General features: G+C 33.7%; 1 protein-coding gene across 3 annotated transcripts in view; it reads left to right on the top strand.

Moving 5' to 3' along the window:
• RFX3 (regulatory factor X3) overlaps positions 1-18,082 on the top strand; it is a 108,161-nt gene that overhangs the window by 82,788 nt on the left and 7,291 nt on the right. For all 3 annotated transcript variants that reach the window (XM_030969075.1, XM_030969074.1, XM_030969076.1), the window contains 11 exons: positions 1,252-1,433; positions 1,994-2,113; positions 4,586-4,707; positions 5,940-6,052; positions 6,845-6,960; positions 7,546-7,700; positions 12,161-12,258; positions 12,526-12,675; positions 14,144-14,352; positions 15,324-15,477; positions 17,561-17,603. In XM_030969075.1, the coding sequence (XP_030824935.1) occupies positions 1,252-1,433; positions 1,994-2,113; positions 4,586-4,707; positions 5,940-6,052; positions 6,845-6,960; positions 7,546-7,700; positions 12,161-12,258; positions 12,526-12,675; positions 14,144-14,352; positions 15,324-15,477; positions 17,561-17,603 (1,462 nt within the window). The remainder of the gene's footprint in view (positions 1-1,251; positions 1,434-1,993; positions 2,114-4,585; positions 4,708-5,939; positions 6,053-6,844; positions 6,961-7,545; positions 7,701-12,160; positions 12,259-12,525; positions 12,676-14,143; positions 14,353-15,323; positions 15,478-17,560; positions 17,604-18,082) is intronic.

Here is an 18,082-nt window from a genome sequence, read left to right on the forward strand (position 1 = left end):
AATAACAGATTTTCAATATGGATAGACTGCAACCACTGAAAGTCATAATTACCTTTGTAAGCCAAGACAGGCTTAGATCAGATCACTAGTGAAATAAGTTTAACACTTTCACACAAAACTCAAATATTAACAATTATACCTTTTCTTGAGCTATATTTCAAAATGACAGATGCTCAGTTTGGAAGCACTTGTGAATGTTAGTACATATAAAACAATCATAAGTCATGATTAACTGTATTTCTTCATTTTCTTTATTTGAAATGCAAAATTGCCTGCAAACCAAGCTAAAAATCTTATGTCTTGGAAGTATTTGCATCTTCTTTCTGTATTTTTCTAGAGGTGAGAAAATTCTAGCGATCCATGACAAGTACTGGGAAAAATAAGGAAAATGTTGACTTATCAGAAAACAAAAACAGTGACATATAATGTATTCTCAGACTATATTGGTTTTGCTATATTTTGTCATTTTCCTTTAATACTAAATCTAGGAGCATTAAATTGTCCTTTTAACTTTTTTTTGTATATTAGCGACAGCTACTAGTTGTTTCATGAGTGTACTGTACTTAGAACATGCAGTGATGTTACATAAGGACTCTTCTTGCATGTTTCTAATTATCTACCACAATTACATGAAAAGATTACTGTTTTTCCAAGAAACTCATTCTGTTCCATTTGGAAGTCAAAGGCAAGCAGGCTACACCTGAAAGGGTTTGTATCCCTAATGATTCATAGACGTACCAATTATTTTCAATGTTACCTAGGTAGCTCTCTGACTTTTATAGAGTAGCTTTTTTTTATCTGTATCTTAATGTTTTTAACAACAAAGAGAAACAGTATCATTTTCCAGTTTTACAAATACATTAATTACCTATTGTGCCCAAGGAGTTTGTTTTCTGCAATTTATGTGTATTACATTCATGATTCCTTTATTTCTTTGTGGTACTAACAATTTGTCTCCAAAGCATAGATACCTTTATTACATACTGTGTGTGGTACTGAATCAAAAGTATTTCAAGAAAAGGGCACTTTCCTGAGGTCACAAGTGCAATGAATTCTGGTATTCCCTAGTAATTCTGAAGATATTAAAGCATTATTGTTTAACTAACATTTAAAGACACTTTGAGGAAGAAAGTAATTTTTAATAGACCTGAAGAGTGGTTCCAACTGTCAGAAGTTAATGCTGTATGGCTACAATATTTTCAATAAAGTATATAATAGGGTGGTTTTTTTTCTGTTTTGTATGTGATCTAGCTTCAGTGGCTTTTAGACAACTATGAAACTGCAGAAGGAGTGAGCCTTCCAAGAAGTACCCTTTACAACCATTACTTAAGACACTGTCAGGAGCACAAGTTGGATCCAGTCAATGCTGCCTCCTTTGGAAAACTCATACGGTCAATCTTCATGGGACTACGGACCAGAAGACTTGGAACTAGGTTTGTGCAATTGAAATTCTGAATTATAATACAAAATAAAGGTAATAATTATGAATAAGAAACTAGTCTGCTAGGAAAAAGAGTACATAAGACCTGCATTAAAATATTAGTGTTTTTCTGTCAGTTCTGTTTCTTCTTGTTGAACAGTTCTAGGTTTTTTCAAGATGCTATTATAGTTTTATTTCTTCTGCTTTTGACAGTTAATGTGTTTATATTTTGGTAACTGCACTTCAGATTTTTATCATTACAAATGAAACATAACTTTCTATTTGGAAATCACTAAGAATACTATTTGCCCATACTAGATAAATTGTATTTATTTGCATTTTATTTTTCTTACTGAAGTGGAGTGCAAGTTAGTATGCTGATAATATTTGTTTAAAAGAGTGAGTTAATTTTCCAAAGGTAGTAAAATGACACTCATGTAAAACAGGTATGACAGGAGAGCCAGACCTGATTTGTGTGTTTTGTTTTCCAGTCAAGGTAAATTGTAAAGTAAATGTAAAGAAAATATGTAAAAGTAGTATTACTGCTCTTTTAATGCTTGCTCTTCCATAAAGGGGGAACTCCAAATATCATTACTATGGGATTCGGGTCAAGCCAGACTCTCCTCTTAATCGACTACAAGAGGACATGCAATATATGGCCATGAGGCAACAGCCCATGCAGCAGAAACAGAGGTAAAGTGTGAAACACAACTATTCACGCTATTTCTCATTCATCAAGTCTTTTCCTTACATGGACAAGTTCAAATTCCTGTTCAGCTTTTTTGTTGTGAAAACAAACATGTGCTGAATACCCAATTGATGTCAATGACGTCAGGCACCACTCCACTCAAAGTGAAAGAATATTTACCTAGAAATTGTCATAAATTTGCAGAAAATAAATAAGAATAAAATTATCTATAATATTAACAGATTCTTCTTAACTATATCAAATTCTTGTCCCACAAGATGAATAAAAGCAGTAAGAGCTTTAATTTCAAACATTGCTGTTTCTTTTCACTGCTGTATCATTTTATGTTCACACTTCTTATCAGAGAACTTACAATTTAGTAGCTTGGAATTTATTTCATGTCCCTCCAAGTACATGTAAGTATATTCCCTTAGTATCTGTTGTTCCTGAAGAACCTGTGAAGGCTCAGAAGTAGTTGAAAACTGTGGCACAGGACTGTACTGGTGATGAAAGAATGTGTGAATATGCATATTAAAAACTATGTTAAACAGAAAATTAATTATCTTTGAAAATTAATTATCTTTGAAAATTAATTTTGATTTGACTGGTGTTACTAGCCAGTCATATTGCCCTAAAGTTAAATATATTAGATGCATAATTTCATGACACTCATCGATAGAAGAGCACCACATCAAGCAAGTCATCTTTAGAACACTTACTCCTCCAAAAACCTTCAGTTGAATGAACAGTTTGGTATAGTGTACCAAGCATATTTTGTGTCCTTGTACACAACTGAGATATGGAAAACACAAACTTTTAACTTCAGACTTTTCAAACTTTAACTTCAAACACAAAGATTGTTTTGATCTGAAATGATTTTACTGTCATTTCCAGACAGTACAGATTATTTACAACACTAAGTGGAAGCTCATGGTAAGATATATATATGGTTGTAACTATCTTTTTCTGAGCATAATACAGGAACATGAGATGTCTCATAATAACATCATGTAGAAATTGCTTATTACAAAAACCATGGCAGAATTATATAGTAAGGAATGATGATAGATATTTACAAAATCTCCCAGCAAGCTTATTTTACCCACTCAATCTCATTCACTTAGACATTTCATTCACTTGCATTCAAAATTACATATGTGCACCAAAACATATGGTCTAACTAGAATTATTTCTGGAAAAATGATGCCATCAGCTAAACATTGTCACATCTCTTGTCTTCTTCGTGATTCACAAAAAGTGATTTTGGAATTTCATTATATAACTGTTAGGACTGGATATTTCTTTTTGTATTATTTGCTTGATTATTTTATTTAAGACCACTGTATGTCTTACATAGCTCCCTTATTTCCCTTACCTAAATATGTTTGGCATCATTTTCTTAACTTTAAGTCAGTGTGTTTCTTGATTATATCTGAACAAAATCACACATACAGCACTGTGTGCAGTTAGTGCACACTTCTCTGCCTCATGTTTTGCACTTGCACACGTGTACCTGCACCAACATGCACCCAATTCAGGCTCAATTCACACCAATCCTAAGCTCTGCTGTGAGAATCTGTAAAGGTGGTGATGATGGGTGGGAACTGCAAGGTACCATTATGCACAATAGGTAGCTGTGACATGAGAAGTACTGTGCTATAGAAGACTCAGTATTTAACTTCAGTGTTTGATATATGAGAGTATGTGTTCTTATCATTGTTATCCACGTGTATTGAAAAATTCTAGCAGGATTTATTAAGAGAGAACTAAAAAACTGAATATTGTAATTTTCATGATTATGGGACTATTTCTCTTTCATCAGCTTATTAATATTTCTAGTAGTTATTTTGTCTTTTAAATTAGTGGTAAATTGCAGTCAATATACTTTTTTTCTGGGTAGTTATACCAATTCTACCATCTCTGTCAGACACATCTAGTTGAATAAATACTTCTAGTTCTCTTCAGCAAAGGCTGTAGACTGAATGTATGCCTCATTTTTCTTCATTCCTTTTCTTAATTTGGGAACCATGAAGCTTTTGGATTTGCATAACTTCAGTATCAAAAAGTGCTTGTTTTCAAGTCTTCGTTATCATGAGCCAGCATTGTTGTTTCTTCTTAAAAGTCATGAAACATTACCTTTGTTTTACAAAATTATGTCAATCTGTGTGGAAAGGGAAGGAATTGATTCTTTTCGGTATAAATTTGCCGGTGTTACAATATGCTGTTACTAAGCTAAATTCTAGCAGAAATTGGGAGTACTGCTGGAATATCACCTTTGTGAATTCTGTAATTCATTGTTAACACTCTGGCTTCCCTTAGTGTTTCTTTCCTTCTGTTTTTTACAAAGTAAGTAAGAATCTCTAAATTCTTTTGACACTTTTCCTGAAAATTTTATTTTGAGATGGAAAAATCAAACTCAGTGTTCCATTTATGAAGAAGTAAACAGAAAGGATAATTTTGTACTTGATATTTTGCAGGTATAAGCCTATGCAGAAAGTGGATGGAGTTGCAGATGGCTTCACAGGAAGTGGTCAACAGACAGGCACATCTGTTGAACAAACTGTAATTGCCCAAAGTCAACATCATCAACAGTTTCTAGGTACGAAAGCAAGTTTTATACTGCTATATAAATAAGTAAGATGATCTTTGTTTTCACAGTGAATATCAAGCCAGACAAGTAAAATAGTTGCATCTGAAGTTATCATACCCTCTGTAAAATCCTTACTCTCAACAGAACTGAAAGGCACTTAAATTACACTTTATGTAATTTAAGTTTTATGTAATATTTAATATGCATAATGTAAGTATAAAAGGAAATGTAGGGAAAACAGTGTGAGGTATACTTCATATTACATAAATGTGAAGTTGCTTTGCATAATTATATTAAATGTGCATATTGAAATTCCTGCTATGAAAGTTGTTTCCTTCATGTGCATTACAGTGCATTTTATTTCATGAAAGTTGGCACAGGGGGATGGCACGGCGCTACTATCCAGGTTAGCCACTCCTGGCTGTCTTGAAAGGGTGTTCTAGTGTTGTGAGTGGAAAAAGACAAATAGTTTCAACTGAAAATTCAAAGGTCACGTTTAAAAATATCCAAATTGTGGATTTGTTGACCAGTTAAGCATGTATTCCAGTCACAGAAACAAATCATAATTTAGTTAATTGTTTATGTAAAAAGAATCCTTGGCTGTGCTGATAGAGTGTCCTATTAGTGTAGGCTTATTTGGTTGGGATTTTCAACCACCAAATCCTTTGGCTTGATTTTGCTATTACTAAAACCATTTGGAGCATAAGGGTAGCACTAAAATGTTCTGAATCTTCTTTTCCAGGTATCTTTCAGTCCAATATTTTTATCTTACCAGCTTGTGTCCCAGAAACATTTGTGCCAAATAGTAAAAGCACACATTGGCCCTGTTTAAAAGTCTAGTCAATTAAAATGTCAAGCAAAAATGTATATTGAGTTTATTAAGCCCCATCACACCTGGCTGCATGGAAGCTCTTCAGCTGAGCAACAAAAAAATTATTCAAGGATTAGTCTCTTGTGCACTGACTCTACATATTTTCTTCGTAATAGTCTGAAAAAGCATGTGTTAGGTTCTCCATATATGTATACTATGTACACGATAGCATTGTAATCTAGTCTAGTATAATTTTGTATTTATTTTTTACTAAAAATTATTAATGTATTTAGTATTTTGGCATACAACAGGTATTAAATAATTTCCCCTTTGACTATTATGACCTTTGGAATTTATTTCTTTGTATAATCCTTAAATTTTTTTTTAACTATACTGTAACTGGCGCTTCATTATGTTGTTATGACAACAGATGCATCTCGAGTACTGCCAGAGTTTGGAGAAGTTGAAATATCTTCTCTGCCAGATGGTACTACCTTTGAGGACATCAAATCACTACAGAGTCTTTATCGAGAGCACTGTGAGGTACTTCCTATAAACCATTTATTTTCAAAAGTTTATGACTTTTACTGAAGGCCAGTACAGGAGAATAATTGCCCAATATATTGTAGCCATGATGGTGGCATGTGACTTTCATGACAATATTTTACGTATCTCAATGAAAACAAGAGCAAAAAGGGTTTTCTGAATGATCCTCTTTACAGGGGAAAGAGTAATATGTTATAAATACTGAGAATAAAATGTTGTTATATGTACGTTTTTTCGGAATGTTAGACTTTAGATTGTGTATGGAGATATTTGGTTTAGTCAAAAGCAAGTGTAAATCAGGTTAGATTATAATTTTATTTTACATTAAAAGCAGTAACATTTTTCTTGTATCAAAGAAACATTAATACATTTCAACCACATTTGATACTGAACAATATATCTTTTAAAATTATTTTTGAAGGTGCTTCCAACTTAGAAGGCATTATGAAAAGGAGTAACATGTCAGGTTTACTTTTCTATTTGCAGCAGCAGTAAATAATTTCTGAGCCTAAACTCCTCTGACATGTTTATATAGTAAACATAGGCCATACTAGTTTCCAAAGGCTTCCATGCAAGCCTTATGCAAGTCTCTGTGCACAACAGTTTATAGTGCTGAATAATTTATGGGTGTCAAAGATAATAAAACAGGTACCATTTATAACCTGAGAAATACACAGTTTGCCTTGATTCCACTTTGTGATGAAGGTAAAAAGCTGTAGATCTAGTTGGAGTTGGGAGTGGAGGGATTCTGGGGAAAAGACAGTATGATCTCATCTTTGATTTTTTCAGGCAATACTGGATGTGGTTGTTAATCTTCAATTCAGCCTGATAGAAAAATTGTGGCAAACTTTCTGGCGCTATTCTCCTTCTGCTCCACCTGATGGCACTCCTGTTAATGAACCAAGGTCAGTAAATGTTTCTCTTATGTTTAATGTGTCTCATGATAATGTAAGTGTGAAATTATAAAAATCATATTAGTTTTAACATAGTAATTTTTTCTCCTATGATTATTTTCCAAATTAAATTTATGTTGTCTGGCAGTTTTGTATGGCCTGGGTGTATGCCAAAGGTCAGTCTTGAAACAGTTAGTGTCATCCATGTCCATTTTGCATGGACATGGAAAATGTCCATGCTAGAGTGAAGTTGTCTCTTCCCAATATTCAATCCACTTCTTCTAAGCCAGAAAGATCATTCATATGTCTGCACTATTTATGAGCTTTAGGAGAATTATGGAGACATTTTTAAAATCCATTTCCATGTGAGACAACGTGTAAATAAGTTATATTGGGTGCAACTGAGACATCTGTGACACCTGCATTTTAACACCCAGGTTTTTACCTGCTGTAAATCATGGAATCATAGAAACTTTATGTCAGAAAAGTCAAATTCAACTGTTAACCTAGCACTGCCGTGTTAGCTGCTAAACCATACCCCTAGTTGCCATAAATGCATTATTGTTTATTAATTTGCTACATTTTTTTTAACACCAGCAATCTGAGCGAAATAGAAAGTCGACTTCCTAAAGCAAAGCTGATTACTCTGTGCAAGAATGAGTCTATTCTGAAATGGATGTGTAACTGTGACCACGTGATGTACCAGGCTTTGGTGGAGATTCTCATTCCTGACGTCCTTAGACCTATTCCTAGTGAGTTCAACATCTGAAACATTTCATAAAGATTTTTCTGTAAGCATGTATATGATGGAAATGTACTTGTGCTTCATAGGATAGCTTAAGGAAAAAGTTTGAAAGTTATACAAAAAGTTATACAAAATACTGTATAATTTATCTGTATTTTTGTTGTGCAAGGAGTTGTGCTGGGAAATGCCTACGACACATATTAGTCTTTGATTAGTCTGGAAGACAACTGTGGTCTTTGTGATTCCATGTTTGGAGGTGTGGTCCTTTATCCCTAACTGCTGAAATCAATTCTAATAATTGCTAAGGCAATGAAAAATTCCTACTCCAATTTATTATTCTAATCTACTGTTTTCCTGTCATACATCCTGCAGGAAATAGTGAGTGATTGTCCAGTCATATCACCATTACCAGGAGTAGAGCTTTCTTTACAAATTTAATTTTACTAGAATCTCTCATTGCTCTAGCAATGTATTTTTATGGCTGTCTTTGGTAGAAAACAAATTTATGTGAAGAAAGTTGAACTTCATGAAGTATTTATTGTCTCACATACACTGTCCAAAATGTTATACTGAAATCATGCTAGCAGCCCACTAAAACCCTCGTAATTCCTATGTATTATCTTCTTCCAATGGAAAAAAAACACAGTGTTTATTTTAAAAAGTTGGATTGATTTTTTTTTTAATTAGGGCTGTAAGTAGTTTTGCAGGTGACAAAGCTATATTGTCATGCTGTGAACACCTCCTCTGTTATAGTGAGTCCAGCAGTAATTAGCGCTCACTAAGAATATTTGGTGGTTGTACCTTGCAAAAAAGTTGTATTGACTTCTTGCTTGCCAGTGGAATAAAATCAAGTTTTAGCAAATTATGTATAATACCAAAAAAATTGAAACTGGAAATGTATAAAATGCGAAGGTTTGTCATTTACAGTGCACATTTTACCTTTCGTTTAAGGAACTAGTAAGTTCTTGGTAGCAATTGGCATAATTTGTGCATCTATATAGCAGAATAAAGGAAAAATGTTTTCACAAATGCATGCAATTATTGACAACTTTTATTTGTGTAAATTATTTTGCATTGGTTTATATTTAAGGTTTTACTTCTCTAATGACAATACCATTAGGTAGGATTTTACAGTAATATAGTGTATCATCAACAATTAGTTAATAATAAAAACTCCCACAAATTTAATTATAACATTTAATAGGTTGAATGAAAACTCTCACTTGCAAAAGCAAGTTAATTTCTGAATAAAAAGGTGGTGCAGACAATTTTTCATTAAACTTGATCCTCTCCTTTTCAGTTGCTTTTCCTGTAAAGCCTGGCAGTCTCTAGAGAGATGTTAAAATGACAACATGCTGTCTTCCTGCTTTGCTTTGTAAGATGCATTGGGCATTGCCAATACAGGATTTCAAGAAAATGGGCAAAATCAATTAATATCAATAACTAGATGCATCGTGTCCTTTTCATGCTATTTCTTTCTTTCTAGAATTACCAGTCATATTTGAATAATTGATACCTACTGTGTTTGACATTCCTGTTTTGGGGATGGTTATCAAACTGTTGGATTCAAACATCTCATCTGATCCCAGGACAAATTCATCCCAAGAGACTTTTTGTGAACAGTCTAGTGGTTTTCTGCTCAGAATTGCACTTGCTGAGCTACATTTAGAAGGCAGCTAACACATTATCTTACTTTATCCTTTAGGACCAGCTAACTAAATGGCTTTTTTACCACCTTGCCTTTAAATGGTGGGCCATCCAAGTTTCTTCTTCACTGTTAAATAGTTCAAATCTTATGATTTTTTAAGCTCCTGCTTTTGAATAAAAGCATTTCCAGTCATTACAAGAGACTAAAATAATGGGTTAAGGTTGAATATGGCAAAAATGCAGCTGGGTGAATCATCCTCTGTGGGAAAATAGCAGTTTGTAGGAAAGTTTGGACTCTGTAGAGGTGCTGGGACTATCAATGCTTCATTAAAGGCATATTTATGATTTTCTTTTTAATAAATGGGAAGAGCAGCAGCTGCTGCTGAAAATAGAGAAAAATATTAATTTGAAAAGGGCTTGAAGAAAGCCCTTTTTTTGTTTAGATCTTTAGTGTTTTTTCTTTGAGACAAGTCCTATTGTTGATATATATTACTGGACTAGAAAAAAAAAGACTGTTGAGGAAAAAAATAGTTTTATTTTTAACCTCTGTATTAAATTTATCAGCTGAAATATTTCGCACCCACAGAATGAGTGAAGAATTGCTGGGTATAAAACAACAAATTCAGTTTCCTAAGAAAGTGAAATGCTGTCCATTGGAGTAAGGAATAAAGACCATAATTATCTAGTGTCCTGTTACATTTTAGAGTGGACATCTTGCATCTTCACGTATGGCAGAATGGACCGTAACAAATTTGATTGTGAGTTAATTTCCATGATAGGTGGAGAATTTATGCAAAATACATTTCCATGCCATATTACACAATTCCAGACAGACAAAATATTGAGGTACTGGAAAGACTGTAAGGCTCAGTTTTGTACAAGTCAGGGGGGTTTTGGTTCAGAAGTCAAGGTTTTTAGATGCTTATGCAAATCAACCTTTCTGTAACTGCCATTGCCACATCCTTTAGTGTGTGACTAGAAACACTTAATGGTTTAAGCCCTTTGCACCATGCTTATCGTACAAAGATTCTTTGAAAGGGTTCAGATGAACTTACAAGTTCAAGGATATAGGTGCTTATGGTTTTGGTAATGGCTACATGTGTACTTAGGGATATGAGAAAAATTCTGTATTTAATATATTTCCAAAGGTCATTAGAAATTCATGATGGCTCTATGCAATACTCATGCCTGATTACTACTTTAGCTATTTTATTTCTTCAGAACTTAGAATTCCTTTTATTTGTTCCTTTTTCTTTCTAGTTAAAGGCCTTTCTTAAGGCCTGAGCTGCTTTTCCGTATTTATTTTTAAAGGAGATCAGCATTACAGTGATGCAAATAATTTTGTAACATATATATATAAATACACTTGGGTAAAAAAGAGTCATGAGAACATTCGAAGTGAAAAAGTGGTAATGTTTTTCTTAAATGTCTAAGTACTATTCATACAGTATTTACATTATTACTTCCGTCTTGTCTGGTAGGTAAGAAAATGTGAATGAATACATAGTCAATTAGTAAGTGCACAGAAATAATTTACAAAGCAACACAAGTGAACTAGGGGGTTGACAGGGTTGAAGAAAAAAGCTTGTTCTTCACATGTAAACCTTAAAGGAGAAAAAAACCTGATACCATAAGAGAGCTCAGCTAACACAGATATTTTGTAAGATCAAATTGTGATCAGCTAAGCATTCAAAGGTGTGGTGAATTATAAGAATTACCAATATGGATTTTACTGCTTCTTACTGCAAGTTTGAAGACATGTGAAAAAGATATCACAAAAAATATAGTTTCTCTTTTAGTAAATTTACATTTCTCTTAGACAGCTTTATTTTAAAAAGGTATTATTAAAAAAAGATATTACTTCCTTAGGTTTTTTCCTCTTCACTTTTGTAGTTGCTTTCATTCTCTAGTAATCTTCAGAAACCTTTAGTTTTTTCTTTTTTTTGCCTACTTTTTGCAACAGTTTGAGTGTAGTGCTGTTATGTCAATGTGCAGGGTTTAGGCATGGGAAACCTGGGTTTCTATCACTCAGAAGAAATGATTTTATTTTTTCCAGATACTGTTCCCTGGGACAATACTTCCTGTCCTCCTCTTTTGAAAAATTAAAATTTCTGGTTTTAGTAATGCAGAGTGCTATAGGGGCTTCTTCAGTGTCTCTCTAAATCTGTCAGCCATTCAGCATTTCTGTGGATGCTATAGAAAAGAAACAAAATGCACACAGATTTCACAGTCATTTGAATAATTTCACTTTCTGTCAGTGAAACACATTCCTATATCTTGCTTATTGATGATATCCTTAAGGACTGCATATGAATGAAATTTATTCTTTAAAACTGAATTAAGCAGCACTATGACATAGTTTAAGATTACTTTGGACTTATTTGAGGAAACTGCAATATACCTATAAGTGGATTTTTCTCCAGACTTTTGCTTTTTGAAAGAGGTGTCTAGGTAAAATGGAAAGCTGAAAATTTGTGGCAGAAAATTCCACCACAACTGCTGCAATGAGTGTTGTTCTTGTATAGGAGTGCCCCCAACAATACTGCTAAGTCGCAGATTTCTTTGGAAGATTGTCTGGTGAAGAAGTCAGAATGTTTATTAAACCAAAAGTAAAAAGAATTATTACTTATATTATTAATACATTATTGTGTGAATTTTATCTCTTTTATCTCAGTGAGGCATTTTGAACCTAGACTAGATTTGTCTAATAAGTAAATGCAGCAGACCTGAAAGTTGGGTACAGAAGTTCTGAGGATGCAAAACATTTCAAGACAGGTGCACTGCTTTCTTTTCATTCTGTTTTTATTCTCCAATGCGCAGGTGCCTTGACCCAAGCCATTCGCAATTTTGCAAAAAGCCTTGAAGGTTGGCTTTCAAATGCCATGAACAATATTCCACAGAGGATGATACAAACCAAGGTAGATGAAACTTGAAGTACTATTCTTGCAGTGGCAAACCAAGTGGACAATAGCATCTAAAAGGAGAAGCATTTTAACATTAATGCTAAATTTCATGTTTAGCATCAAGTATCAAGTAATGGCAGAGGAAGTAATATTACTTGATCTGCTACATGGTATAATTAAGATATGAGGACTCATTAATATACACTATTAAAATGAAAGTCAACACTCAATCTGTAGAATTAATCTTTGGAGCACAATACTTAAAAATAAATTTCTTCATAGGTTGCCGCTGTAAGTGCCTTTGCCCAGACTCTGCGAAGATACACATCTCTTAATCACCTGGCTCAAGCAGCTCGTGCTGTGCTTCAGAATACTTCTCAAATCAACCAGATGCTCAATGATCTCAACCGTGTTGATTTTGCCAATGTTCAGGTAAAATTTCGTTTTGAATAGCAGGGGTTTTTTAAGTTTGATTTCTTCTATGATTTTGAACATTATTGTCAGGCATCATTCAATCAAGAAAGACAAGTGCTAATATTTTGCTCATTCATATACATTGTGACTCAGTCCAAATGTGACAGCTTATGCTTTAGGAAAGTAAGAGCTCAGAACCACTACCTGTTTCAGTTTGCTGTCTTGAAATGCACATATTCTTCCAACTTCTATGCAAATGGAGAGCAAATACCTTCTTAGAATGGGTACCATGAATCGTGTCTTACTAATAGCAAAAATTATATTTTAGGATTAGAATTCAGTAGCATATCTTCTGAATGTCTCTAAAGTTATTAAATGCATAGCATTTTCAGTAGAGACTGTCTCCATAAATTAATATTAAAACCCCATATATTAGGTTTTTTTTTTCTACATGTCTCTGCCTAAATTTACAAGATCTCCTGAATAATGGATTAGATAAGTATGGTTGGAACCTATAGAGTATAAATTCGTGTTTTTACTAAGCTTAATTTCTCCAGATGTTTCTGCTTGTCTGAGGAAAAATACTTTTGTCCTTTCGGCCAGTGAAGTGAAAGGTTTCGGATTCCTGGTAGTTCTCTGTTTCTCTTAGTTGTAAAAGTGTGTTTTAATGTACTCGTTAACACACTTAACAGAAATCTAGTCAAGAGCTCTTGACCAAAGATACAATATATTAAGTACAGTAATATGTTGACATGGATACAGAGTCTGTGAATGAAATGTTAACTTGGCACATAACAACTAAAGTTTAAATGGAAATGGCTTGCAGTTAGCGAGCTGTCATTTTTTTCTCATTTTCTGAATTTAACAGTTAACTTTAATTAAACTTGGTAACACTGACTAAATTGCTGATTGCTGTATAGCATGTTTCTCCACTTGTGTGCAGCTTGTCTTTAAGCTATGTGTAATCTATTACTGTGTAGAGTCAGCAAACAGTCCTTGTTTTCATACAAAGTTTCTTTTGTAACAGGATTTGTCTTTAAGCTTAACTTCTTCAGAACAAAAGGAACGTTGCACTTGATTTCTCACTACTTCTTTTATTACTTTAGTCTCCTGCATTTGACTCTTCTTCTTGCTTGCCCTGCCTGAAATCCCAGAAAAAAATTACAAGATATAAGTATTTCAACAGAAAAATTACAAAATTGGAAGCCTTTTTTCACAAATGAATGTGGGAAACAGGAAACTTCTTTGTTTACATTGTTTGTTCTAATTTCTTTATTTGATGTCTGTTCTTTCATGCTATGCTTTTCCCACCTATTTGCTTTCAACAAAATTACAATAGATGTAAAATAAAAAACACTTCTTAGTCCGTCTAGTAAGTGGGTCCAGTCTCTTTCACCCATTGAACAGCTTAACCTTTGAGATACAACTACGTTGTGTGCTTTGGCTTATGTATTGTCAATTCAAGAGCTGCCATGTGCTATAACAGGAGCAGGCTTCCTGGGTATGCCAGTGTGATGACAACATGGTTCAGAGACTCGAAACAGATTTCAAGATGACTCTTCAACAGCAGAGCACTCTGGAGCAGTGGGCTGCCTGGCTTGATAATGTAATGATGCAAGCATTGAAACCGTATGAAGGAAGACCCAGCTTTCCTAAAGCAGCACGGCAATTTCTGTTAAAATGGTCTTTCTACAGGTAGCATTTAATAGATTTTAAAACATTCTAACTATTCTATTAATTGCTGAATTGTGCATTGTAATAAAGTTGATAAATCTAATGTCAAACAGTGCCTTGGTACATCATGAAAAACATGGGGTTTTTTCAGAGAACTTCTGTTATTAACCTTGAACTCAGGGCTACCAGCAAATGAACAGGGACCTAAATGGCCCTAGTTTATTGTTTTAAAGGCCATCTGAAAATGAATGCAGGTGTAATTTTGTCGAGAGTTAGAAACAGACTATGAATTGTTTTGGTTAAAAAACTACGCAGTTATTAAGTCACTGTTTTTAGTATTACTTACTAAAACATTGTGGCATCAATGTTTATTAGATAAGAAAGGCAAAAGCTATTTTTAATACATGAAAAGAACATTAAGACAAGCATTTCATGTTAGCTGCTTATTGAAACAGTTATCAGAGTAAACCTTGTTCTTTGAACCTGACTGTAGTGACTGCTTGCTGAAGATACGAAGACATAATATGAACACACAATAAGTCTGTATTTTTTTAATTTTAAGTTTCAAAACTTTTTAAATTCTGGCAATTAAAAGCATTGCCATGGAAAGACTGACACAACAGACATTATTTAAGCAACAGTTTCTTGAAAAGCAAATTGTTTTCTTGCCATTTTAGTTGTTTATGTTTTCAACAAAGTTTCTTTCAAGTTAAGTTTTACTCTTGTTCAGTTAGTGGTAGTTATGCATAGGTCAATACCAAAACCAAACCAGTCTGGTTATTTCCTATGTGGTGTTCAACAGTACGTTCTGAGAAAGGAGAGAAGCAAATGATTGCCCTTTCCTGGTCATCCCTTTAAAACAGACATTTGAGGATAATGTTACTTTTGAGAATATTGGTTTTGAGGTGAAATGTCTGTCTACATGGGTAAATGTTAAAATGGCTGTGACATACAATACATAAACATATATATATTCTTTTATTTTCAAATAGCTCAATGGTGATTCGGGATTTAACCTTGCGCAGTGCTGCTAGCTTTGGCTCTTTTCATCTGATCCGCTTGCTTTACGATGAATACATGTTTTACTTAGTAGAACATCGTGTTGCTCAGGCAACAGGAGAGACACCTATTGCAGTTATGGGAGAGGTAAGACAATATGTAAGAGATTAGATTGATAGATTTAGTGATGAATTGGAGAAAGTGTTTTTGCACATTTTTAGGGGTGTATGTAGAATGGTCGGATGTTCTGCAGTATTACAATAGACTGAGTTACAGATATATGCAGTGGTTTTAAACTTGTTTTACTGGTTCATTGTAAGAGTATTAAAATAACATTGAATTCTTATTTCTAAATGAACTTACTCTTTTATGAATCTGCACACAGATTCATACGCATAGTTTGAAAAATGTTGATCAACCTGCAACCATTTTCCACTTTTTGAGACCTGAATATTTTATGTGAAAATAAAAAAGAGCATAGTAATAGAAAAATGTTACTTCTGTGGATCTGTTTACATGCATTTGCACACATAATTCCCCCACAAAATGTATACCTTCTTTGACATAAGAAGGCTGGTTTACATGCAGAATTTTAGCTGGTAAAGACTGGTTCACATACCAGTGCAGACATACATAGAGGTTTGCAACACATTTGATTTTCATACAGTTGTTTCAGAGACTATTGGCTTGTAAAAGAAGATCTAGTCTCAAAGCACAACTATTTTTTATACTTAGCTATGGCATTTGCAAGGCAAAGATTCTCTTATCCCTATTCTTTTCAGTAGTTCATCTGACCTTTTGTTTTGAGTGAGACAGTAAGGAAAGCGTGAACTTTTCCAAAAGAATAATGCTTCAAAGGTGCTGGAAAATGGATATATTTGAAAATATGCTAAATCGTTAATAGGACAGATTTGTTACGTTTTTACACTTGCAAGTCACTCTATCATGTTCTGTGTTACCTATAAATTGCAGGTAATTTTGCTCGTTGAGTTGTCATTCTTCCCACAAGATATATTGATAGGCTTATTAAATATTATAAAGAGATAATATACTTTCAAGAGAAGTTGGAAGGTGTCTCAGATTGCTTTGTCAAATTATTTTATATCATGTGTCATGACATGTTTCAGAAAAATTAAATAATTTTTCTGCTTAGTAGAAAGACCCACCATCAGTATAGATGCTCTTACATTTCTTGCCTTCTTTTTGCAGAAAGTACTACACAAGTATGCAGTTACTACATTCTTGTTGTCTCAGCAGACTTTACATGATAAAGACATAAATGTAGCATAGGGCCTCTAAAAAGTTTATGAGACTGAATATGGAAATACTGTGAGGGAGTAAGTATTGCAAAATTTTTGGAGGTGAGGGGCAGAATAGAAGTAATACATGAAATGCATGTCTTCTTATATTTCTGTGTATTCAATGGCTGAAATAAAATGAGGGAGATTACAGTCCAACAAGCGCTGTAAAACAGTATAAACTGGTTGCAGCTGAGAAAAGCATTCTCATACTTCTTCCTTCCTCTCCTGTCCTACCTTGGACACAGGTGTTGGCAAAATTCTTCTGGAAAAGACTGGTATCATCATTTATGGCTAGAAATGTATCTATCTAAACAATGTGCTTTTCATTTGATATCCACTGGTAGCATTTTACTCTTCCAAATTTCACACAAGAGAAACTGACGAAGGAAAGAGAAGAAGGTTTCTAATTCACATGCAGCTTCTTTTAAAAGCTCTGGATTTTGATGTAAATCAGTTAACAGGTTATAAACCCTTTCTCAGCAGTGCCTTTCATCTGCCTTCCAGGTAGATTAACAACACTGTGACATACTTCATTTTGCTCAAGCACAGTTAAAATGGTGCCTGGGAAATTTTAAAGAGAGTTTTTTGTTATCATATTGGCAGTTCAGAATGAATATCCACTATAATTTATGGCTTTATAAGACACAGAAATAGCTCACTTCAAACAGCAAAGGCCCTGAGAAGGCAATCTTTAAAAAGTTTGTATTTCTCCATTCTAATTTTTGAGGGTTTACTTAGTGATAATTGTCTTAATAAGCACAAGACTGAAATGGAATGAGAAATTGTTCTGCTATGGCAATGGCTGCAGCTAAGATCATGCATTTGAATGAATGCATCAAACCAGTGGAGCACAGATTTCCTACATCATAGATATTCTAAGTCCACATTTGCTTAAGACTGTGTCCATTTTTTAATTGTTTATTTTGCAGTTTGGTGATTTAAATGCTGTGTCCCCTGGAAATATGGATAAAGGTAAGTGTTTTAGTATCTCCAGGGTATAATTCTGTTTAGACCTAATGTGTCTCTGAGCAAAATAAATCCTTATGTTTTAAAACCACAGTCAAACAGAATTTACAGCTGTATCATCCTATAAAGTGCATGTATATGCTGTATAGATAATTGATATAATACAATAGCTGTGTCTCTAATATGCCACATGTAATAAAGACTGGAATATCGTAGGTTTGTTTTACAGTAAGAATATTTTGAAGATGTTTATTATTGTCACAAAGAAATACTCCAATTTTTATGCAAATTTTGTTATATCTAATAGGATGGAGGAGGATAACAGCTGTGGAAAGAAAGACAAGAATAAGCTTATGGATATTTAACTGTAGTGAATGTTTTGCTAAGTCAGGAAGCAGAATTGTATGCAAGTTGTCAGGGAAAATTTAGTTCCTTAAATTCTCTTCCTGCTCTATTTTGACATGCATTCTTATACTGACTACTTG

This window comes from Camarhynchus parvulus, chromosome Z (genome assembly GCF_901933205.1).
Source record: "Camarhynchus parvulus chromosome Z, STF_HiC, whole genome shotgun sequence".
Classification (NCBI taxonomy): domain Eukaryota; kingdom Metazoa; phylum Chordata; class Aves; order Passeriformes; family Thraupidae; genus Camarhynchus; species Camarhynchus parvulus.